A 25,576-nucleotide genomic window follows, 5' to 3' on the forward strand; every position below is an offset into this window, starting at 1 on the left:
AAAAAAAAAAAGAAAAGAAAAAAAAGAAATGAGAATCCATCACACACAATCCTTATCACAGAGATAGCAAAGGAGCCTCCAGGAAAACATATCACTTGCTCCGGGAGTGGGTTCCCAGAGTGTCGACACAGCTCCAGCGTTTCTCACAGCCTCTGCTGCCAGGAAAGGATGAAACACCACCCATATTCAGGAACAAAGACAGAGTGAACCCTCCTTCAAGTCTTATTGCTATATGGCACCTGTTGCTAAAATAGCAGCTGGTAAGCATTTTGTTTTGTTCAAAACAACAACAACAACAACAACAGCAACAATAACAAGATCAATATATTATGGGAAGCAACATCACAATGGCAATAAGAAACCATGAGGCTAAATATGTAACAGGAAGAAATACGGAATTTTAGTAATGAAAGACAAGGAAGGAGCTGCTAGAGCCTGGAGGAAAAAAAAAACTGAAGTGTTGATTAGAAATTGCTCAGCCTGCATTAAAAAAGAGAAACAGGAGGAGAGGGGAGGGGAGGAGAAATAGAGAGGGTGGGGAGAGAGATGGTGGGGAGAGAAAGGGAGGGAGAAGGAGAATAAATGTGGTTTTTTTTCCTGGTTCTCTGTCTCATTTTTTAATCTGTCCTTCCCTGTCTCCCTTCCTTTCTACCACCCCCTCAAGAGAGAATTCATTGATTGGGCTGGACTAAAATTTCTCACCTTTTCTCGCATGGTTCTCTGTGAAGAATGAGTCTGAATTCATCTCCTCCTTGTCTGCTTCTGTCTCCTCCCTCCCCTCCCCAGCCGCCATTGTTTGCTCCTCTACTTGCTCAGGCTGAGAGGCAGCTTGTCTGTCCACACCTCTGACAGCAGTGATGGGATGAGGGGAAAGCAGGAGCTGGGGGCAGAGGATGATCAATGGGATCCCAGGAGTCAGTCTCACTTTCAGAGCAAAGAATCCCCAGCCATCTGACAGCTGAGCTGGCCTTGATAACTAACCTGTTGCCTGATTCCAAGCAGAACAGCCTTTCCAGGTGCAGGTGGCAGAAGGCACAGATAAAGCATCACCTCCCTCAAAACAAAAATAAAACACAAAGTCCTCCAGCAAAAAGCCCAGAGGGGCAGCTTGGGAGAGGGCGAATGAGACTGGCCTGGGGTTTGGGAGAACTGGGATCTAGTCCCTAATCAATCATGATCGTGCTACGTGCATATTGCCTCTCTAGGACTCCATCTCTATAAACTGAGATCGCTGAACTACAGTTCCTGTGGTACCCTGCAGTGATATGATTCCATTTCATAAAAAGCTGTGAGCCATCTAAAGAGAGCTGTTTCCCTTCTTCTCTCACTCCCTGCAAACCCCCAGAGTACTTATTTTAGGCAGACCCCAGGGTGTCTGTAAGAGCACCTCTAACTGAGGGACTCCTCCCCAGATGCCTGGCTGACTTCAGGGAGATGGTGATACAGGCTCAAGGACTAAGTACTCGAGAATAGAGGCAGGTTAAGGATCTGAAGAATCAGGGAGGGTGGGAGTGGAAGGCACTGGGAGGCCAGGGGAGCTGGGAGGCATGGATCAGCCAAACCCTGAAATTAGAGATGATTCATATTTGAATAATGTGGGAGGGATGAACTCAAAGCAGCCAAAAGAAGAGGCTAACTCTGCTGAGGGTGCCTCCCCCAGCCTAAACTCAGCAGTAGGGCAAGGGCAATATTAGGGACATTTCATTTGAAATGGGAAAAATATTTAGGCAATCAAGAATCTTATTCTGAAGCTAAGGGAAATGGGGTATTTGCCTTTTCTTGCTAAATGTGTTTTACCCTCTTTCCATGACTTGTTTTAGCTATTTTAAGCTTGTTCCCCTTTGCCTGGTGCCTTGATTTTGTCCAGATCGTCTGGTTGGTGACCCTAAAGGAGACAAACTTCTCATGTGGTGCTATTTTCCCCTTTTCTCTCCTGCCTTCCACTCCATCCCGTCCTCACCCTTCTGACCCCTTGTTCTGTTTCTTCCATCATTCTGCCTCCACCTTGATTTGAATGGTTGCCTCTGACCCAGTCCAAGCTATCCAGACCTTCCTCACTCCCATCCCACTCCCCTCAGCAGGGCTGCTTTGAGAATCTCTCAGGGCTGGCCACCCAAGGCCCCATATTCCTTAACCACAGGGAATCGGAATCCTCCTGTGGGGAAATGGGTTAAGAACAAGAGCATCTCCTGACCCCAGGAGAATGGGAAGAAAGTTCACCAAAAAGGAGGGAGGACACAGAAGACTCAGCTAGACCAGTGATTCTGGTGCTGGGGAGAAGCCCAATGCCTCTCAATCTCTCTGCCAATTATCTTTTAGGTAGTGGGGAGTGCACCTATTAGAAAGGCTCTTCTGCTTTCTAATTATCATTTGGGACCACTCCCCAAGTGATACCAAGTGACAGAGAGCAGGCCCTAAAGTCCACAATCAGTTAAGGTTCTATCCCCATCTCCTTCCCAACCTCCAGTTCCTTGCACCCTCCAGAGAGCCACAGAGAGAATGCCCGGATACTCCTCCTTCTCTAGGGAAGAAATTAAGGAGATAGTCCTCCAGCCTCCACCTCCAGAAAACCAGTTCACTTAATTCATCAGCTCTCTCTGAGCTTCTTTTATTCCAGCCAGGCTTTTCCCAGGACTCACAGCATTACAACTCAGGATAAGACCGAAGAACCGTTTCATGAAGGGGAAATGCACATTCGAAAGAACAACCTCAGCGCCAATGAGTCAAACACCTGCATCTAGATGCGTCTCACTTGTCATTGGGCTTCTCCCCTGCCGCCCCCATCATTCACACACACACACACACACACACACACACACACACACACACACCCCTCCCCCACTTTCCACCAGACTGATAAGCAGCTTTAAACATGGTCAGTAAGGAGGAAAATGGGGGTGGGGTGAGAACAGAACCACTACAGGCATATACAAAGTTCTTCGTTTCTGAAGAAAAGGACTCTTACCTGTTAGCCAGAAAAGAGCAATCCACCTCAGCAAGACCCTGTCCATCTTCCCCAACTTCCCATCCGGATTACGGAGTGAGGAAAGTGGGAAACGGCTGGAACAGAAGAATCGCGGTCACCCCGCGGCAGCGCAGCGGCGGGCACCGGGCGTCCCTGGGCGCAGCGCCCGCCGGGCCGGGCGCGCAGGCGGGGCCGGGGGCTGGATCGCGCCGCCGGCGGAGCGCGCGCTGCCGCGGGCTTCCGGGGTCCGCGCGGCGCTCGGCTGCGCCTCCGCACGCGCAGGCAGCGCTGCGCGGGGCGAGCGTCTCTCCGCCGCAGAGCCCGCCGCGCGGGGGAGCTCCGCCGCCGCGCCGCCTCCCGCGCCTCCGCCCCGCAGCCCGCTGCCCCGGCTGCCAAAGTTTCTCGGTCACGTGCCGGACCCCGGCGCCCCGGAGGTCAGCGCAGAGTGACCGAGGCCACGCGGGGAGAGGGGTCCGCAGTGGGGCAGCCAGCCAGAGGCGCGGGAGAGGCCGCCCCGCGGGCCGCGCTGAGCGGGGAGCGACCATCGCGGCTTCTCCCAGGGACGCCCGCGCTCGGGAACCCCGGCGAGAACGCGGGTTGGGGACTCCAACAAGGGGTGCCTGTGTCTGCGGGCCGCCACAGCCAACCTGAACCGAGAGAGAACGACAGCGGCGAGGGTGGGGGACGGCGGGGACTTGGCGTTAACTTCTTACGGGACTTAACTAGCAGGTACTCTAGGCTAGACCGTTCGCTTCTGCGGTACCCCCACCCCTTCGTCTGGTTTCCTTTTTGACAGTGCAAGGAACCAGGCAAGAGGCTCCGCAGAATTGAAAAAGGTAGGCGGGACTCTCACGTCATTACTTTTTCCTGTTAAAATATGAGGTAGAATAAGGGCATTCAGCCCTTTAACAGAAAATATGTAAAACCAGAATGAGATAAATAATTATGACAGCTTAATTCCATCCAACACTTTATAGTTGGCAGCACGCATTCACATGGATTATTTCTAATTTTCAGACGGATTTGTCTTGGGTCTCAAAATGTATGTGTTGAGAGAGAACTGAGAAATGTATGATTTGCATAAGAAATATATGTGAAGCCTCTACTAGGTGCTAAGAACCAAGGCTACAAGTGGAATGAGATAGACTTCCTGTCCTTAGGAGTCTCATCTTAGGTCCAGGAAAGGGAGGAAGGTCAGACCATTGAAGACATGATACTTATTGGTAGTAAAACGGGGCAAGGGCAATAATGGAGACATAGAGAAAGTGCCTTGGGAACATAGAGGAAGGGGTTAGTCGTGGGTGGGGAGGGGGCACCACGATAAAGTAGAGGTAACATCTAAGTTGGCATTTGCAGAAATGGCAAGATTTGCGCCGTTCAAGGGTTCCTGGTGGAAAGGGAGCAGGTGGGGGCATTCTGGGCAGAGACAAGGCAGAAAGGTCTCAAGTGGCATCTGAAAACAGAGTAATGCCAGGCTGGAGGGTAGTTCCTGGAACAGACAAGACTACACCTAAGAGTGAATGTGTATGCAGACAGGGAGGATATGTGAACATGTGAGAAATGATAAGAGTAGACCCTGGACAGCCGTCTTTTATGGCTGCTTGACATTTGAATTCCCTTCTTATTTTGAGGAATTCCAACTGCAGAAGCCAGAAAGTCTAGAGCCACCTCCCTGACCATCCCAGCTGAAGTGCAGACCCAGGCCCCTGGCATGGCCAGGCTGACCTCTCCCTCAGAGCTTTTTTATTCTTGAGCAAGTGGTGGACATAAGGAACAAGGCCAGTGGAGAAGTGATTTTGTCACTGAGGCAGCAGCAGCATCCAGTGTACACAATCAGCTGTGGCAGAGTTTAAGCCACCAGGAAGATCCAAAGTGTGATTTTGACTGTGGTCTTATAGGCTCTCTGGGTTCCAGCCTCTCTTCTACACTTGGCTCTTTGCTTTCCTGGCAATTCTTTGAACCACCCAATATCCTTTCATCAACTATTTATTTTGGCCAGGATGATTTTTCATGCTATGTACTGCATGAGAGAAATTTGAGGACTATTTCCTTTCATGTACAGAAGAATAAAAACATAGGAGGCACCTAACATTTGTGGGTTTCCTATTAGGTTCTAGGCAAAGATCCACATGTTTTACAAGCCTTCTCATATAACCCTAAAGAGAGAACTTAGGCCCAGAGCATTTAACTAACTTCTCTAAGATCAGGTAGCTAGTAAGTGGCAGAGCTAGGATTTGAATCTGACTCTAAAGCATATACTTTTTGCACCATAAAAAGAACACATGGTGCATGGGCTTGGTGCGGCAGCTCACACCTGTAATCCCAGCACTTTGGGAAGCCAGGCAGGCAGATCACCTGAGATCAGGATTTCAAGACCCCTTCTCTACTAAAAACACAAAAATTAGCTGGGTGTGATGGCACGCACCTGTAATCCCAGCTACTCAGGAGGCTGAGACAGGAGAATCACTTGAATCCAGGAGGTGGAGGTTGCAGTGAGCTGAGATCGTGCCACTATACTCCAGCCTGGCAAAAGAGCAAGACTCTGTCTCAAAAAAAAAAGGAAAAGAAAAAGAAAAAACATCTACACCAGAAGGTTGAGATGATGATATGTTTGTATTATGCTCTGCCATTTATTGCATGTATGTATGTGTGCCACACACAGTGCACAAAACAGCTTGAATAGTGTTTATTATCTAAGGGCACGTAACAGAGGCATTTTAGCCAGGTGCAGTGGCTCACGCCTGTAATCTCAGCACTTCGGGAGGCTGAGGTGGGCAGATCATTTGAGCTTAGGAGTTTGACCAGATTGAGTAACATGGTGAAACCCAATCTTTACAAAAATACAAAAATTAGCCAGATGTGGTTGTGCATTCCTGTAGTCTTAGCTACTCAGGAGGCTGAGGTGAGAGGATCACTTGAATCTGGGAGGTTGAGGCTGCAGTGAGCTGTGACCACATTACTGGACTCCAGCCTGGGTGACAGAGTGATACCCTGTCTCAAAACAAATGGCATTTTATGCAAAACTTGGACATCTGAGCAAATTTATACATGTGAAAGATAGGAGATGAACTGAGTGAAGGGAACCTGGATGTCTATATGAAGTGGAACATGAGGTGAACTCACGTCTGCTCAGAGGAGGTGTCTTTGTGTAGTTGAACAAGGAATCAGGAGACTGGCAGAGTTTGTGTCACAATGAATCATAGAATGCAGGTGCCTTGTCCATCATCCTAGAAATGTGTTTTCCATGTAGTGCCCTGCATGTCTGCTTTATAGCCAGAGAGGTACACATGGTGAACCCGAATCTTCCTGATGAGTGGAGCCCAGGCTATCCTGAATGGTATGCTAAACTGGAGTGCATCACAGTGTGTGCCCCTCCATCACTTTGCACATGTTATTGCCAAGGTGATGAAGGGTTAATATAAATTTTTGAAGTACACCTAATGATTCAAAACATGTAGCCTAAGGGATGGAGGTGAAAAGAGGATGGGAAAATGCTATTATTTTGACACATTGGCAGTGGGTAATGGGATGTGGCACCCAGAGTCCCAGTGTGGTTTCTGAACTTCCAGTATCAGAATCATCAGATCACAGAATCTGTGTTTGCTTAAACAGACTCCCAGGTTCTACTAAAAATAATGAGATCAGAAACTCCAGGTGGAGCCCATAAAGCTGCAGTTTAACCACCTTCTCCAGGTGCTTCTGATGCACATTAATGTTTAAGAAGCAATACCTAACTATCTTTTTGTTCTCCTGGGAAGCTGTTGAGCTGATGTTTTCTAATGAGCCTTGGATCTAGTTAAGCTCCCGTTGTCCATTTATTCTGGCCTAATAGGACAGGAGCCCAGATAGAGAGATTGATTCATCACAGCCAAGGAGGGGGTCTGGATCTGCAATACTTCAAACTTTCTACTGCAACAAGACGTGTCAGAACAAGGACCTGTTTGGAATCAGAACAAGATTCCCAGGAAGCCACAGCTGAGATTGTATGTGTGTGGTGGGGGAGACTAACAGGCTGCTTCAGCAAAGCTCTACACTTTCGAACAGAATTAGGACACAGAGAAAAGGGAAGTGAACCACTGCAAGGAGACATGCTGGTAGCTGGTAGCAACCACATAGTTATAAATATAATGTAGCTGAATCGTCTTTAAAACATGATTTCATTGCAGACACACAGGCATGCATGCACATGAATACTGCTTAATGTAAATCTGTTTAAAGCACACAGATGAAATCATATTTCTACTTCTCTCTGATCCTGCATTTCAAGAGGAATATATAAAGTATGACTCTGAAACAGATACCATTTTTCTCATGTAAGTTTGGTCCATCTATTTTTTCTCTTCCTTTTAGGTTTGTTATCTTTCCCATTCTCCCTACCTTCAAAACCACCCTCAATGAGTTATAAGTTAAAAACCTAAATTAAACCAAGGAACTAAAAAAACCCTGAAGACTCTAGGAACCCTATAATGAAAACTGGAAACATTTTCAATCTTGAAGTCCTTTCATGTTGAGGAATAAGTTGTTTCCTTAAGAAGATGCTTTAAAGAAAAGAAATGCGAATAAAAAAATGCATTATGGCAAAAAAAAAAAAAAAAAAAGAAAGAAAAAGAAAAAACGAAATCTGAACTGCCAAGAACAGTGGAAAGTATATAATAAGTAAAAGTTTGGGAGAATGTGTTGAAAATTCCATGTACTTCCAGCAGATTCAATCCAGTCTCGGGCTGGTGGTGCTGGATGCTGAATTAGGTGATGTTTTGTGTGCCTGTTCCTAAGGCTAGATCCTGCTCAACAGTGGGGCAGAACTTTCCTGAATTAGCTCTCTACCAATGTTTTCCCTAAAAAGGTCCATTCAAGGATAATGTGTAGAAAAAAAGAACATAAAGTTATATTTAAACTTGGTATCAAATATGAAAAAAATACATTTAAAAGGGACAAAGAAGACAACAAATCAGGAACAATGATTATCTCTGGGAAGATCATCATTCATTTGTTTTTTTTCTTTGTAATTTTCTTCCTTTCTTTTAGACACAGGCTCTGACTCTCTCACCCAGACTAGACTGAGTGGTGCCATCATAGCTCAGTGCAACCTTGCTAGGCTCAGTGCTGTCCTCCTGCCTCAGCTTCCCAAGTAGCTGGGACTGCAAGTGCACACCACCATGCCCAGTGAATTTTTAATTTTTTTTTTTTTCTGAGAGACTGCATCTTGCTATGTTGCCCAGTTTGGTCTCAAACTCCTGGGCTCAAGTGATCCTCCCACCTCAGCCTCCAAAAGTGCTGGGATTACAAGTGTGACCCATTGTGCCCAGCCTATAACTTTCTATACCCTGTAATATTTCTATAATATAGGAAAAGGTGCTGGACAAAAGCTGTGCCAATGCCAAAATTCACTCATTGTCAATTTGTTCTCCAGTCTCTAGGATATCCCTGGAGAAAGGAAAGAAGCAAGAAGGAGCGACAGGTGTTTTGTCGGGACTGTATCTTTAGCCAGATACAAAGCCCCCAAATGTACACCTGCTCTCATTATGTCTCAGTCGTGAGCAGTTAATCAAGTTAATTATAAGCAGTTGAGTCTTGGGAGCTTTTACTGACTGACAGTTCAACCTATAATTTCTTTGTAAGTTACACAGCCAGAGATGAAGGTCAATGCTCTTTTAGGAGCCCTGCCTTCAGTTTTCCCTTTTGTTTCTGTTTTTATTTCATTGTTAGCATCCTTTGGAGACCAGAACAGCATTGACAGCCCCCAAGATGAGCAGCAGAGCAATTCTTATTCCAGTGGTCAAGCAGCTTCCTACAGCCCAAAGGCTATAGGAAGAAAAGGGAACTGGCTGCCTATAGATTATAAGATGAAGCTGCCTTAGGCTCTGGGTCTTGGTAATTTAGCCAGGAGATTGTTTCTCAGAGCCCAGCCCTACGCATTCTCCTAGAGGCCTTAGTCCCTGGCAAAGGTCAAAAACAGAAACCGAGAGAGGGAAATGAGCCAGAACAAATATGTCATCCGATGACCTCACCCCCAGAAAATAGGCAGGGAAGAGAGCTACAATAAGAAGGCCAGAAGATTGAGTACCATGAAAATAATAGCTCAAGCAAGAGAAGGGGAATGTGGGCTTTAAAGACCAGGGTTAGAAAACAGCAGCCTTAACCTTCGTGTTGAAGTAGCAGCGTGAGGATCTCTCCTAGAAGTGTTAATTCTGTACCCCTTCCCCAATTCTGAGTAGGTGCCTTATACATACAGATGATCATTATGTATTTGTCTAGTTAATTACAAACTGACCCTAGTGTGTTCATCTTCCCTCTTCCTCATCTTCTCTCCTTTTCTCTTCCCTGAATTCATTCATTTATTCCATACACATTTATTGAATGCTTACTATATTCTAGACACTATGCTATCTAGAAATTAAAAATGAATACGAATTCAAAGATGAATGAGTCACAGCCCATTATGTCAAAGAGCTTACATTTGAATTGTCACCATGTGTGTAGAGAAGGAGGGAGGGAGGCAAATATGTGGTTTTTAAGTATGATAGTATGACAGTGCCTGTGTTAGGACATGTACCAGTTTGGTAGGAAAATTAAGTGGGGGGCCAATTATTTATCAGTAGCGCTGGTCAGAGATATCTTCATTAAAAGGTGACCCCAGAGCTAAGCTTTAAACATCATCTGGACAGAATTTCTAGTGGCAGAGAGTGAGCAGAAGGTAGTACAGATGCACAAGCAACAGGCAGAGGTGAGAATAGGAACTTCTACCCAGAGCATGGGTTTACAAAAGGCACAGTCTGCAATAAGGCCGGAAAGCTAGGCTGAGGTTCAACAAGGGAAACCAGGCTACCAGATCTGGATGTAATTCCACAGGCAATATACCATCCATGAGAATTCCTAAGTAGAACAAGATCAGACCTGTGTCTTGGCAAAGGTATTGTGGCCACAGGGTGTAGGATGAATTGACGGAGAGAGATAGAGGTCTCTTCCATGGGAGAGCTCATTACAAGATCCCAAGAAGTAACAAGCACCTAACAAGAGGCAGCACAAAGAGAACGCAAACATCAATTGAGAGAGACATTACAAGGAGTCACAAGAGGTAGAATTCACATGTATATTGCAAGGAGGAGGAATCAACCAGACATCAGGATAAGTCACTGAAGAATCTGAAAGCACATTCAGACAATGTCTAGATGGTACTCAGAAATTTCTCTCTTAACTTTGGCAAACCATCAGGTAATAAACAACCTTGAACATCTAAGATAAACAGATTGGAATGAGTGTTAAGCAGGGATCTCACAGATGTCAGAGTCACTCAAAGGCTCTGTGGCATGAGGAAGTCACTTCACCACTCTAAGCCCCAATTTCCTTTCCTGCAATATGGGGATAATCATGGAATCTGTTTCATAGGGTTGTTGTGAAAGGGAAATGAGATAACCCTTGTGGAGTGTTTAGCAGACAGCCGGATGTAGCTTGCAATGAATGTCACCTATTATTACTACTATTATTATTATTAGCACAGGAAGGAAGGTGCACATTGAATAGTGTTGGGCCTTCACTTAAACTACCATCAGGAAAATCTCAGCCATATTTTCCAAGAACACTTGTGGTGCTCTTCAGTGGTTTGTATAAGACTTACTTGGCTGATAATCACACCTCATACTTCATTTTAAAAAAAGAAATAATAGTCACCCAAACCTCCAATAGTTTTCCTCTATTTAGACAAAAATCTAAAGTCTTTATGGTGGCCTCGTAAATCCTATATGATCTGGCCCTAGCTCACTCTCTAATATTCTCTCTGCTTTCCCCCTCACTCACTTTACTCCAGCTGCATGACTGATTTTGCTGTTCCTCTAACATATCTGATATGCTCCCACCTCAGAGCCTTTGCACTTGTTATTCCTTCTGCCTGGAATGCTCTTCCCTAGATATCTTGATGGTTTGCTTGCTCATTTCCTTCCAGTCTTTGCTCAAATTTCATTTCCTTATATAGGACCTTTACTAACCGCCCTAAAAATTTACCCTCTATCTGTTGCTATTCCCATATCTTGCATTGTTTTTCGTCATTGGACTTATTGTCCAATAACATATCTGACATCTTGTTATATACGTAATAGTTTATTTCTCTATTGCCTTTTTTTTTTCTATTATAAGCTTTGTTCTATTCAATCCATTCTTGTGCTTAAAATAGAGACTGGTATTCAGTAGGCTCTTAATATATATCTATTGAATAAATGAACCACTCGCTACTGAAATCACTCCCCTCTCTTGGTTTTTCTGCCTTTCTTCCTACTTTTTCACATGTTCTTCTCAGTCATCTTTACTGGGTCTTCCTTCTCTGGCTTGTAAATGCTAGAGTTCCTCAGGACTCCATCCTGGATCCTTTTTCTCTCTCTCTTCACTGTCTCCTTAGTGATCTCATCTAGTTCATGAATTTAAATACCATCTTTATGTGGCTTACTTGTCTTTCTCAAGCCCAGAACTCCAGACTTACATGGTCAGTTGCCTACTTGACATCTCTACTTGAATATATAGTAGGCATCTCAAAATGAACATGTCCATAATAGAACTCTTCATCCACCCCCTCCACATACTTCAACTCAAACCTGCCACCCTTTAGAATTTCTGAATAGAAAAAAAACAGACTAGTTGGAAAGTGGAGAAAGGCGTTCTGTTTATATAGGACTTAAGTAAAATGGAAAAAAAAATCAGTTTTATCAGACCAGGCACAGGTGGCTCATGCCTGTAATCCCAGCACTTTGGGAGGCTGAGGCGGGTAGATCACAAAGTCAGGAGTTTGAGACCAGCCTGACCAACATGGTGAAACCCAGTCTCTACTAAAAATACAAAAATTAGCCAGATGTGGTAGTGTGCATCTGTAATCCTAGCTATTTGGGAGGCTGAGGCAGGAGAATTGCTTGAACCTGGGAGACGGAGGTTGCAGTGAGGTAAGATTACGCCATTGCACTCCAGCCTGGGCGACAGAGCAAGACTCTGACTCAACAAAAAAAAAAAAAAAAAAAAGGAAAAAGAAAAATGAAAAAAAAATCAATTTTATCAAAGAAGGAGAGGAGCAGTGGCTCACACCTGTAATCCCAGCACTTTGGGAGGCTGAGGCAGGCAGATCACTTGAGCCTAGAAGTTTGAAATCAGACTGGGCAACATGGTGAAACCCAGTCTTTACAAAAAATACAAAAATTAGCTGGGCATGGTGGCACACACCTGTAGTCCCAGCTACTTGAGAGACTGAGGTGGGAGGATCACTTGAGCCCACAGGACTGAGGCTGGATTACGCCACTGCACTCCAGCCTGGGTGACACAGTAAGAGCCTATCTCAAAAAAACAAAATAAATAAATAAAGGAGAGGAGTTGACAATATAAATTACTTGGAGTTGGCAGCTTTGGCTTTGGACCTTGGAATTAGCACTTGGTATTAGTGCTGTCTCCCTCTGCCCCAAAGTCCTCCCTATTTTAGTAAAAGCACTGTTTGCCAGTGAGTTACTGAAGCCAAAATCCTAGGACTCCTCCTTTTTCTTACTCCCACAACCAATCCGTAAGCTAGTTCTATTTTTCCTAAAATAAAATTTCAGCACAGCCTTTCTTTTCTGTTCGAGGTTACCATCATCACTCACATGGACTCCTGAAAGAGCTTCCTAACTGGTCTCACCATGCCCATTCTTACTGCTTTGAACCCTTTCTCCAAATAGAAAACATGACATGTTTTTTAAAACCCTTAAATAGAGTAGACTTCAAGTGTTCTCACCACAAAAAAAGTATAAGTATGTGAAGTATTGCATATGTTAGTTCATTCAATTTAGCCATTCCACAACATATACATAGTTCAAAACATGTTGTACACAATAAATATATACTATTTTATCTATCAATTAAAAATAAATGGGCCAGGCAAATTGGCTCACACCTGTAATCCCAGCACTTTGGGAGGCCAAGGCAGGTGGATCACGAGGTCAGGAGTTCAAGACCAGACTGGCCAACATGCTGAAACCCCATCTCTACTAAAAAATACAAAAATTAGCTGGGCATGGTGGCTCGAACCTGTAATCCCAGCTACTAGGGAGGCTGAGGTAGGAGAATTGCTTGAACCAGGACCTTGTAGGCAGAGGTTGCAGTGAGCTGAGATCCTGCCACTCCAGCCTGGGCTACAGAGTGAGACTCCATCTCAAAAATAAATATAAAATAACTTCCTAAATGAACATCGATTGTACTTAGAGCAATACTTGAACCCCTTAAATGGTCACGGTCAATCCCAGATCCCTGTTGATCACTCCAGCCTCGGCAGGCACCATTCTCTGCCTGACAGGATACAGTACAGCAACACTAACAACCAGTCTTCCATCTGTTCTGAAGATACCCAATTCTTTATCACCTGAGGCTTTTACACATACCATTCCCCCTGTCTAGAACTCTCTTTTTCAGTTCTTCACATGATTAGCTCTATTCCCTCCATCCTTTCTCATTATTAAAGTCACCTGCTCCTCACAGAGGTTTTCCCTGATCACTTATATAGAAATTCAGTAGTTAAATCTAAATATGGTTTTTAAAATGTTGAAATATGAAAAAGCCATCTTGCCCAAGGTGAAGTAACAGGAAATGAATGTATTCAGTACCCTGAAACAAAACTGCAATTACTTTTGCACCAACCTAATAAACTGGTCAAAACATATGAAACAATGTTTCCAGGCACTGGACATCAGGGAACAGAGATGAGTAATCCCTTAAAGAACGGCAGCAAACAAGGTGAGTTCTGTGATTACCACAGGCAGCTGCCTGGAGAGAGTATCAGAAAGCAATATCAAAATGGGTTACCTGGGCAGAGCCCAGTGGAGTCTCCCTGGGTTGAGCAGATGGAGTTGCGTGTCTAGGTGTGCCACAGTGGGTAGAGTTTGCAGGGCAGAGTACCAGAAACAAGGGAACAGCATAATGACAAAAAAAAAAAAAAANAAAGAAAGAAAAAAAAGAAAGCTCTGGAGATGTGGTAAGGATCTCCCTTGAAGCTTGAGCTGAATACTGATTAGTGCATGTGTGGGAAGAAACTATACAGAGCCAAAGAAAGAACAACCTGAAAGGATTACAAGTAACCATCCTTGGAATTCACATAGGACTAGAAATAGTTTGTATTCCCATCAGCCAAAGTGGAATTTGGCTCCAAATTTCATGGAATATCAAGTACAGTACTCAAAAAGATGTTATATCAGTAGAGAAGAAAATTAGCTTTAAAGATTGCTCTGATCTCAAATAACAGAGCAGAAAAGCAAGCCTAAAAAGAGTGAAAACCAGCCTCAAACTGTTTCCAAGTAACAGAACTGTGTCCCAGAACAAAGCCCAAGAATATTTATAAGAATATAGAAATATGCAGTATTAAACAGGGTAAAATTTATAATTACCGGCATCCAATCAAATATTAACAAGCATGCAAAGAAGCAGGACATTAAAACCCATAAGAGGAAACATCAATCAGTAGAAACAGACCCAGAAATGAAACAGATAATAGAATGAGTAGACAAGAATTAACGATTATTATAATTATATTACATGTGTCAACTGTATTCCATGTTTAAAAATGTAGAGGAAGGATAGACGATGTTAAGGAGAGATATGCTTAAAGATTTTTAGATTTTTTTTAAAGACCCAATCAACTTCTAGAGATGAAAATAAATAATCCAATATGAAAAATACACCGGATGGGATTAATGCAGATTAGCATTACAGAAGAAAACATTAGTAAATACAAAGACAGCAATAGACAATATGCAAAATGAAAGAGAGAAAAAAGACTGAAGGGAAAAAATGAACAGAGCATCAGTAAGCCATGGGCAACTTCAAGCATCATAAAGGAGTGGTGAGGAAACTTTGGGGGATGGATATGTTCAATTTTAGAATATGTGCTGCCAAGGCGAGCATGAATATGTTCATTATCTTGATGGCAGTGATGGTTACGCAGGTGTATACATATGTCTAAACTCAACAAATTGTACACTTTAGATATATTGTGTTTATTATACTTCAGTCATATCTAAATGTTGTTATAAAAAAGGCAAGGTGAAACTAAAATCCCAGTTGACACCAATGTGGGAGACAGAAGTGGGATGGTGGTGGGTGGAGTGGAAGTCTGAGTGGGAAGAAGTAGTAATTTTCTAAGCTTCTTGTCTATTTGGGAAGAGGGAATATGAATACATATTAGCTATAAAAGTTGTGATAAAAAGTTTTAAAACAAGTACACTAAAATTTATGAGTAAAAACAGAATGAAGAAAAGTCGAATGTATAAGTTTAAAACCAGTGGAAAAGAAACTACAGCAAAAAGTACTGATCACTCCAGCTAACGCAGAGAAGGGAAAAATTAGAAACATAATAAGCAGGCAAGAAAAAGAATTGAACAAAGCTTTTTATTCAAGAAACAAACAAAAAAGAAACACAAAACAGTCTGAAGTAAGTAGAAAGAAGGCATTAATAAACTTAAGGCAGAAATTTGGGAAAAGGGAAAGAAAAACTGTAAAGTGGATCAATACAACCAAAAGTGTTTTTAAAAGATCAATAAAATAAACAAAATTTGGCAAGTATTAAGGAAAACCACCTGGAAAACATAAATAATATTAGGGATAAAAAGGAAGGGGACAAGAGGGGTGTGTGTGTAGTGTATGTGTTTAAAGTTACAATCAAGTGTTACATTGATTTTTATGCTAATCTTTTGTTTTTTAAAGTCAACTTTATTGAACTATAACTTACACACAATGAATTGCACATATTTTAAGTCCATAGTTTGATGAATATTGACAAATATATAATACTAATAGCCACCATCACCACAATTAAGGTAGAGAACATTTCCAACAACCCAGAAGGTTCCCTGTGTCAGTTCTCAATCTCCTCTCCCTACCTCCTGGCTCCAGGTAACTGCTGATCTGGAGCCTACAGTTTTACCTTTTCTCAAGTTTTGTATACACTGAATCACATCATATGTATACTTTTATGTATGTCTTTTTTCACTCAACAAAATTTCAAAATTCATCCATGTCAAATATCAATACTTCATTCCTTTTCATTCTTGAGTAGTAGTCTACTACATGAACACATAATTTATCAGTTCACCTGTTGATGAACATTTGGGTTGTCCAGCTTGGAGCTCTTATGAATAATGCTACTGTGAAATTTCATGTACGAGGCTTTGTGGATATATATTTTCATTTTCCTAGAAGAATGGAATTGCTGGGTCCTATGGTCAGTATAAGAAACTCAGGCAGTTGTCCCACCAATAAGGTATGAAAGTTCCAGCTGCTTCAGATCCTTGCCAAATTTTATACCAATACACTAGAAAAATCTAATTGAGATAGAAACTTTTTCTAGGAAAATATAATTATAAAAATTAGGTGAAGAAAACTAGGAAAACTGAGAGGACTATAAACCACACAAAAGATATTGAAATGGTAGTTAAAGGTGAATTCTTCTCCAAAGATATAACAGGATCAGAGAGTTTTACTAATAAGCTCTACCAAACTGTCAAGGAATAGATAATTCCCATCTGTTATTCAATCTGAACACAACCCTGATACCAATATTTGGTAAGGAAAATACCACAAAATCTATATAGTTCAATATTACTGCAATCAAGGAAGCCAAAATTCTGTATTATGTTTTTTTAAAAAAATAAGCAAAGCCTCATATCAGCAATAGTTTATACTAGGAATGGCAGGATGCATCAACATTAGAAAAATCTAGCGATATTCTTTATGTTAACAAATTAGGCAATTAGGCCCAGTGCAGTAGTTTATGCTTGTAATCCCAGCACTTTGGGAGGTCTAGGCAGGCAGATCACTTGAGCCCAGAAGTTCGAGACCAACCTGGGCAACTTAGGGATACCTCATCTCTACAAAAAATAGAAAAATCACCAGGGCGTGGTGGTGTGCACCTGTAGCCCCAACTACTCGGGAGGCTGAGGTGTGAGGTCCCACTTGAACCCAGGAGGTCTAGGTTGCAGTTAGCCGAGATTGTGCCACTGCACTGCAGCCTGGGTGACAGTGAGACCCTGTCTCAAAAAAATAAAAATAAAACTGCGTGATTACCTGAAAAGATCCAGAAATTTAGCAAATGTTCAATTGCCATTCTTGATTTTAAAACATATGTATACACCATGTATACACACACTTAGAAATCTGAGCTGAGAAAGGAATTTTCTCTTGAAAACATAACTAGAAAACCAAAAGAACCAATTAGCACGATTTAAACTAATATTAATGAGAGATCAGTAGTGTGACTAAATACACAGGACCAACACTAAAATCAATACCTTCTTTAGACATCAGTAACCAATTAGAAAATACAATTTTTAAAAAGAAATTTTTCATAAAAACTCAAAATATTGTTACTTAGGAATAAAACTGACAGACTTTTATGAGGAAATCTATAAAACTTTATTCAAGGATATTTAAAATCTTAACCTCTTCCTGTATGTTTTTTTCTAACCCTTATTTTAAAGTGCACTTATAAAAGATTCGCTTTTGTTTTCACTGGTTTTTGTCATCCTCTCCCCTCTTTAGATTGTAAACTTGAGGACAAGAAGGACCTTATGTGCCCGGTTCCTCATTATGTCCTCACTCGACACTTTTCACAGTGCTTAGCACAAAGCTGGCCGTTTGTAGATGTAAAACGGGGAAGCACCCGCAGCTCCTCTTCTTTTCTACCTATTTTGTCGGACATTACGCAATAATGTACAAAAATTGCTCCAGGCCTCCCACGTGACAATGCCTCCGCCTACCACGCACCCAGCCAATCAAGGTACTTGGTACCTACGCCCTCGCTCTCCCCCCACCTCACCTGCAAGCGGCACGAGCCGGAATCTTCCAGTCTCAGGCTGTTTGTCCTCCAGCGGGTCAATGCGACTGCGCGCTGCGTCCTGATTGGCCGAGAGTTGCGGGCTGCGTGCGCAGGCGCCTACCTCGGTTACTTAGGGCGGGAGCCCGGCGAGGGCCCTGGTGGGTTGTGCTGTCTGAGGCCCGGAATCCTGAGCTCTCTGCCATGCCGAACCGCAAGGCCAGCCGGAATGCTTACTATTTCTTCGTGCAGGAGAAGATCCCCGAACTACGACGGCGAGGTCTACCTGTGGCTCGCGTCGCTGATGCCATCCCCTACTGCTCCACAGACTGGGCGGTAAGGCCGCAGCGGAGTGAGAGGGCTGGGCAGGGCAGTTGGGCAAGCTGGAGGGTGAGGCGGGAGGGCAGAAGGCCTCGAGGAGGTCAGGCGGCTTGGCCCTGCCAGAGGAAGCGGAAAGCCCCCCGTTTGTAGCCCTGGGCAAACTAACGCCAGAACCATCTTCCTGTAATGTCCGGGCATCTGCCTGGGGGCCCCAGAGCACTCCATCCTCACGGCTGCTTCTCTTCTTTACCTTTTCAATCTCCAAAAGCTTCTGAGGGAGGAAGAAAAGGAGAAATACGCAGAAATGGCTCGAGAGTGGAGAGCCGCTCAGGGAAAGGACTCTGGGCCTTCAGAGAAGCAGGTAAAGTCAGCAAAAGAAGAGCAGCCATCTGCTTGGCACATGGGCGTATTCAGTAAAGGCTGGATGAGTGAATGAATGAATGTCAAGGGTAGACTGCTTTGGGGATTTGGTTAGTGCGAGGACGACGTTCTTCTTTTCCCCTGGTGTCAGAATGCCTGTTAAAAAAAACCCTAGAGACTCCTTAACTAGGACATGCACACACATTGGTGGAATTTGGTGGTGAGAGGCCTGGGGAATTATGGTTAGGAAACCCGAAAACAATACGCTTTGATCAGTAATGGGAGTGTAACATCTAGGGACTATACTATCAAGGTGTCTCTTTCAGCTCCTCTGTGATTAAATGAGCCTGGGCCGGGATGTGGGGGCACGGGGCTGTTACAAGTAGTTTAGATGATTCTTTTTTTTTTCCTTTAGTAAAATATACCATTCTTTAAAAATGATATCTGAAACAAAACCATCTGCTGTGTTTAAAATATTGGAATAACAGGACTTGGATTAGCTGGTGTATGTGTATATGTCTTACAGGAGTTGAATAGGCCAGGCGCGGTGGCTCACGCCTGTAATCCCAGCACTTTGGGAGGTAGAGGTGAGCGGATCACTTGAGGTCAGGAGTTTGAGACTGGCCTGGCCAATATGGGGAAACCCCGTTTCTATTAAAAATTAAAAATTGCAGGGGCAGGGAGTGGTGGGGCAAATAAAAAAAAAATTAAAAATATAAAAAGCCGGGAGTGGTGGCAGGCGCCTGTAGTCCTAGCTACTCAGGAGGCTGAGATGGGAGAATCGCTTGAACCCGGGATGCAGAGGTTGTAGTGGGCTGAGATCGCACCACTGCGCTCCAGCCTGTTCGAAAGAGCAAGTCTCTGTCCCAAAAAAAAAAAAAGTTGAATACAGTTTATTTGGGTAAATTTCTGTGTAGTAAAATGTTAAAGTACTAAATAAAATTTGTTTTCTTGTTGATTTGTATCAGGAAAACGCAAGGTAATTGTTGGTCCTACTCCCCGCCCTTTGTTTTTTCCATTCTTACATGGTAAAATTCCATTCTTAAACTGTCAACATTGGATTGAAATTCAAGAGATACTTTTATTTTGTACATTTATGAGTAGAAGCTATACTTGCAAGCTTTGTTCTTACAAGATACCTTCCCTCAAAACTTAAGCTATGGTATACGTGTACGTTATGTGACACTTAGAGGCAACATAATCTGGTTTTGACTTTACAAGCAATATTAAAGTACTTTGGGGAATAGTGTGCTTTTGGCCACTGGCCTGGCATATAGTAAGTGACTCAGGATGATTACCTTAGATAGTCAGTAGTGGGCAAAATGGCTTTCAGTAATAGCGGTATTGGCTATTTACCATTCCCCTTCTGATTCAGAACATTTATAGATTTGTTATTCTGCCTTTGGGTGTTGGTATTATTGATAGATACATTTATTCATTGGATTCATTGACCTTGGTAATCTATAGGTGGTTTTGCAATTGTTTAGTTAATTTTAATATATGGTCTAAAGTGCCCAGCAAGAGTTTATGTGGCCAATCATTCTCTTCCTCTTTAGAAACCTGTTTTCACACCACTGAGGAGGCCAGGCATGCTTGTACCAAAGCAGAATGTTTCACCTCCAGATATGTCAACTTTGTCTTTAAAAAGTGAGCAAGGTAGAGTAATCCTGAAATATTTTGCTTAAATATGAGTGCCCAAAACACTATATTTGTCAATAAAAATGTTTTCTATTCATTTTGATCCTCTATTTCAAAGTAATTAACTACAAGTGTTAAATATTATGGTGCTGACATTATAAAAGATCAGGTAATTTGTTGAAATAAGAGAGTTTTTTGTTTGTTTGTTTTTGTTTTTTACCAAAAATCTGGTCTCTGTTTCTACCACTTCATATGTTGTTAAACATAGGCGTTTTTTAGACTTATTTATAATGGGACACTTAAATACACTTAAGTCAAAAACAAAAGTAAGCAAGTGGAATAAGGTTTTCAGATCTATTCTACAGTGTGATGACTACAGTTAATGTATGTTTCAAAATTGGTAAGAGTAGGTTTTACATATTCACACCACAAAAAAGTGAGGTGATATCTATCATTGTTAATGAGCTTGATTTAATCATTCCACAATGTATACATGTATCAAAACTACATTGTATCTCATAAATATATTTTATTATTGTTAACTAAGAATAAAATTTTTAAAAATCCTGGATAGTAGAGGGGAGTTATAAAGGTTCAAATGAATTGTGGAACCTGCCAAGAAGAGAACGTAGTTAAATAAGGATCCTTGCTATTCCTTCTGGTTTTTATTGTGTTCTGCCTTTGTTGAACACTAATGAACTTTTAACAGTCTTAAATGTGGCCTATCTTGGTAAATAACAATTCACACGTTCTCACATTCCTTTATTCCTTTGGAGGATTTATAGATGGTCTTATATGTATTGGTGAAAAGTGAAAAAAGAATGAACTAAATTGTTTATGATTTATGTTACAGCCTTTCTACATTGATTCTACTCAGCTTCATTTCAAACCTATTTGTTGAATAAGGGTCACAGCTCTTACGTCATTCCTGAGATTCGGCGCTCATGTATGGCCGAATTATGTAGAGCTGGCTGCAAGTTAGAATAATTTTGTTGCTTCATGCAAAGAGTGGTTACTTTAATCCTTGATAAGTGTAATTATAAAAATTTTTATTTCTTTACTTGGTATAGCTGATTAGTTTTCTCTTTTCCAGCTCATTTAGGAATATAGGAACAAAAAGAAAACTGTTCTAAAACGCTTATTTCTCTTGAACTAAAGAGGCTTTTGTGGAAGAGGTAAATTTGAGACATTCATTGTTCATTTTATCTCACCTTTTTTTTTTTTTTTTTTTTTTTTTTTTTTTTTTTTTTTTTTTTTTTTTTTTTTTTTTTTTTTTTTTTTTTTTTAGCTTTCCTTGGAGGCATTTTTTATTTTTTGAACATTTTTAGCCATGGCGAGCTACCTCCTCATTGTGAACAGCGCTTCCTCCCTTGTGAAATTGGCTGTGTTAAATATTCTCTCCAAGATGGTATTATGGCAGATTTCCACAGTTTTATAAATCCTGGTAAGTAGTCAGTTAGAGTAGATGCTAGACCTTAAAAGTGCATGTTTTGTTTTTTTTTTTTAATCTTGAAAACAAGACTTCATAATTCTTATGGAAAAACTGACAGAAATTAGGTGTTGACACAGGGTTTTTTGGTTTAGGCTTTTAACCTCAAGTTACCATTAAAATCAGTATTGTTGAGATAGACTATTTGAACAATTCATAGCCTGCTATTCACCTACCTGTGGCCTTACATATTGGGATTTTCTAAAAGCTGTGTATGCCATGGTCTTTTCTTTCTCTACCTCATCCTTCACCTTGGTAGTGACTAGCTCTTTAAACTGCTCTTGCTTTGTAACCTTGAGGAAATTACTTAACCTCTCTGAACCTATTAGCTCATCTGTAAAGTGGGGATAATACCTATTGGAAGGTTGTTTGTTCTAAGGAATAGATGAGAAATATGGAAATAGCCTAATACTTAATCGGCTTTCAGATATTATCAGCATCTCTTCTTCCTATAGCTCCATCCCGTTAAAAAGCAGAATAGGTATGAAGACATAGGATTTTATATCCTTGAATGTAAGTAGGAAAAATATATAGGGAGAAGAGATTGGGGAAGTGACTTCATTTTCAGTTTTGTCGATTATTTTAAAATTAATTAGGAACCCCGGCACTTTTTCCTCCTTATTTTTAGAGGACAAAAACATTAATCATCCTACTCACAATTGTGAGTGTTGCTACTTAGGGCAAGTCAAAGAACTGCTGTTCCCCACATGGGTTGTAAGATATTAAAAAGATAGAATTGGGGACTGTTTTTCCTCTGAGAAATACATATACACCTTGCTGTATCAACGCCCTTATGACCCCCTGAGGCCCATTCATGGACCCGGAGCTAAAACTCTTTGGACACATGCTTTCTTTATCTAGTATTTCTTTCTCTGTAAGGAGTAACTTACTTTTAAAAGTAGCTTAGATAATATACCAACTTCTTCAACAGTTATTTCAAACCAACACATTTGGTTAAAAATAAACCCTATACAAGTCCTTTGTACTTTCATGTAATAAAAATTACCCTTCTTTGTTACAACTTGGTCATCCTATGGAGTATTACTGTAGCACTACTAGAGAACTTTTGAAATTTCTGCTTCTCAATTACATGTTTTGTATTATAGGTGAAATTCCACGAGGATTTCGATTTCATTGTCAGGCTGCAAGTAAGTATAAAGGAATGAGATAGGATTTGTGAATTGAATATATTCATACCTGGTTAGACTTATTCCTTTAACATACAAAATATAAACTAAGTGGAAAATAACCTTAGGTTATTGTTAGAGAATCTGCATAGAAGTGATAGATGGTATCTGTGATCTTTAAATTTTTTATAGACTGATAGTATATTGTCCCTTTTCCTTTCAGGGAATTGTCATTTTATTTTCTGTGTATATCCTTTGACCTCAAGGTCAGCTGCTCTTAGTGGCCAGATACTTAGCAGTGTTTTAAGAGGTCTCAGATTATTTAGATTTAGGTTCATTTTCAGGGATGTCCATTTCAAATGTTTTTAAAAAGTTAATACTTCAAAAATAAAGAGTTCTGAATTTTTTAGATAAGGAAAACAGTCTTCTAAGTATTTTGCAACCAAAGGGTATGACTGTATACCTAAACCCTTGAACTAAACTCTTTTTCTAGGAGCTAGGATTTAGTAGTTTCTGCTTAAATAGAATGAAAATCATAATAGGTTTATGTATATTAAATTAAAACTGTCAGTGCTTAGGGACCATTTAATTATACCTGTCTGTAATTGTTTTTACTTAAAAATATAGACAACTAGCCTGTAGAATTGTTTGAAATTAGAAGTAAGTTTTTCAAATCTGCCATAACAAACAGCTATAATACTTATAACACTGTTCTTTATGGATGAACATATTTTGGACTTATATTTGGTTGTGTATTTTGAATTCTTAATATGTACTAATCCATTATTTGACTGGAATCTGGGCTGTAGGCTACGGAATAAGAAGCGTAAGGGAGAACTGTTTTAGAAGTTCCTTCTTACATAGCTTTAAATGGAAAAAAAAATTACAATATGGAAGAAGAATTCTGTACTTACTTTGAAGTGTGAACATAGCTAATATCCCCAACTGTTACATCATCTAAGGTTGCTGAACTACATAGACAGCAGTTAAATACATATATGTATATATATATATATATAAATAGAAACTTAGTGAATTAATTTTCACATATTTACTTAAACTCTGTTTCAGGTTTATTGGAATCCCTACTATGTGCCAGACCTTCATTTATGAGAGCGTTACTGGCTTACTGTTTCTTCTTTGTTTTGATTCTGTTAATTCCTTCTTAAAAATCTATTTTTGACAACCTATTTTTACAACCTTTTCAAATCAGATTAACAGAAAGTATGGTTCTTTAAACAAATCTATTAAAGACTCGAGGAATATTTTCTTAATTATTCAATGTAGGCAAAACTGAGTACAATGTTTCTCATTCAAGGAAACTTAAAATGTTCGGAGCTTACCAATTTGAGTGCGTCTTAAATTGCCAAGTTGATAATCCTGGGAAATATGCCAGTTAAATAAGATAAATGACTATTAGAGTGTCACCTGTCACCATAATAACTAAAAATGCCTATGCTAATGTAATTGAGCTGATTTAGAGGAGACTGTGTTTCATATAGTCACACAGTGGAATGAATTTACATGTGGATATGAAGAATATGAGTGGTATTTAAGGAACATGCGTATTGATCTCTCAAATACCCCTGTTCTGTCTGATCTTTTATGAACTATGAGTGTAAGGATAGGAGGTCTTGGTTCTTCTCCTTGCCCAGTTTAACCAAAGGAGCTTTGCTTCTCTCCATTTTACTGGTTCATGATTTTCTTGAGAGAAATTCTGCTTTAAAACATCAACATTTTGAAATTTGCTTTCAGCTTCCTATACAAAAGGTCCATCAGCTTTTCAAAGGAAGCTTCTATACACAGAACAGATTATAACATTTATTTTAGGTATAAAGAACATTAATGAACAACAAAGCACCCACAAGTCAACTGAAAAAATAGTGCATTGCCAGTCCCATATCTCTCCCTAATGGCATCCCCTTCCCTCTTTATGAGAAAATGACGATTCTGAATTTTGTGTTTGAATTTTGTGTATTTCTTTTCTGAATAGTTTTACTACACGTACATATTTGTTTAAATGATATATTTAATTTTATTTCTTTCAACTTTTATGTAATTAACATATTGTATATATCAGGATGCCCAATCCTTTGGCTTCCCTGGGCCACATTTTTTTTTTTTTTTTTTTTTTTGAGATGAAGTCTTACCCTGTCGCCCAGGCTGGAGAGCAGTAGCACGATCTTGGCTCACTGCAACCTCTGCCTCCCAGGTTCAGGCAATTCACCTGCCTCAGCTTCCCAAGTACCTGGGATTACAGGCTTACACCATCACGCCTGGCTAATTTTTTGTATCTTTAGAAGAGATGGGTTTCACCACATTGGCCAGGCTTATCTCAAACTCCTGACTTCCTGATCTGCCCGCCTCAGCCTCCCAAAGTGCTGGGATTACAGGTGTGAGCCACCACGCCTCGCCCCCAGGCCACATTGGAAGAAGAATTGTCTTGGGTCACACATGAAGTACACTAAAACTAATAATAGCTGTTGAGTTAAACAAAAAAATCTCATAATTTTTTCTCATAATGAAATCTCATAATGAAAGTTTATGAATTTGTATTGCATTGCATTCAAAGCCGTCCTGGGCCACATGAGGCCTGCAAGCTGCAGGTTGTGCAAGCTTGATGTATATGTTTCCTTTCCTGTATTTTTTAACTCTGTATCTTTCACTGATTTTCTATTGAATTGTTCATTTTTCTTACTGATTTGTGGAAGTTTCCTCTATCTTATCTGCCGATGGTTTTTTAAATTGTGTGCAGATACCTGTTTTCAGTTTGTGCCTTATATTTTCACTCTCTTTATGGTGTCTTTTAATGAACAGACTTTAAAAATTTTTTTTTGTTTAGAGATGGGGTCTTGCTATGTTGCCCAGGTTGG

At 41.0% G+C, this 25,576-nt stretch overlaps 2 protein-coding genes across 7 annotated transcripts in view; one reads left to right on the forward strand and one right to left on the reverse strand.

Annotated features, from left to right (window-relative positions):
* ILDR2 (immunoglobulin like domain containing receptor 2) overlaps positions 1-3,139 on the reverse strand; it is a 60,090-nt gene extending 56,951 nt beyond the window's left edge. Inside the window, exon 1 of one of the 5 annotated variants that reach the window (XM_017534070.2) lies at positions 2,966-3,139. In XM_017534070.2, the coding sequence (XP_017389559.1) occupies positions 2,966-3,011 (46 nt within the window). In that variant the 5' untranslated portion in view covers positions 3,012-3,139. Of the gene's footprint in view, positions 1-702; positions 895-2,965 lie in introns of those variants that run through there. The other 4 variants (XM_037740487.1, XM_037740486.1, XM_037740485.1 and 1 more) reach the window with 4 other exon arrangements.
* Positions 3,140-3,478: 339 nt separating this feature from the next.
* MAEL (maelstrom spermatogenic transposon silencer) overlaps positions 3,479-25,576 on the forward strand; it is a 48,714-nt gene continuing 26,616 nt past the window's right edge. Inside the window, exons 1-6 of one of the 2 annotated variants that reach the window (XM_017534076.2) lie at positions 3,479-3,801; positions 18,021-18,104; positions 18,358-18,450; positions 20,006-20,105; positions 21,376-21,531; positions 22,683-22,724. In XM_017534076.2, the coding sequence (XP_017389565.1) occupies positions 18,394-18,450; positions 20,006-20,105; positions 21,376-21,531; positions 22,683-22,724 (355 nt within the window). In that variant the 5' untranslated portion in view covers positions 3,479-3,801; positions 18,021-18,104; positions 18,358-18,393. Of the gene's footprint in view, positions 3,802-17,972; positions 18,105-18,357; positions 18,451-20,005; positions 20,106-21,375; positions 21,532-22,682; positions 22,725-25,576 lie in introns of those variants that run through there. The other variant, XM_017534074.2, reaches the window with a different exon arrangement.

Source organism: Cebus imitator, unplaced genomic scaffold (genome assembly GCF_001604975.1).
Source record: "Cebus imitator isolate Cc_AM_T3 unplaced genomic scaffold, Cebus_imitator-1.0 Scaffold84, whole genome shotgun sequence".
Lineage (NCBI taxonomy): Eukaryota > Metazoa > Chordata > Mammalia > Primates > Cebidae > Cebus > Cebus imitator.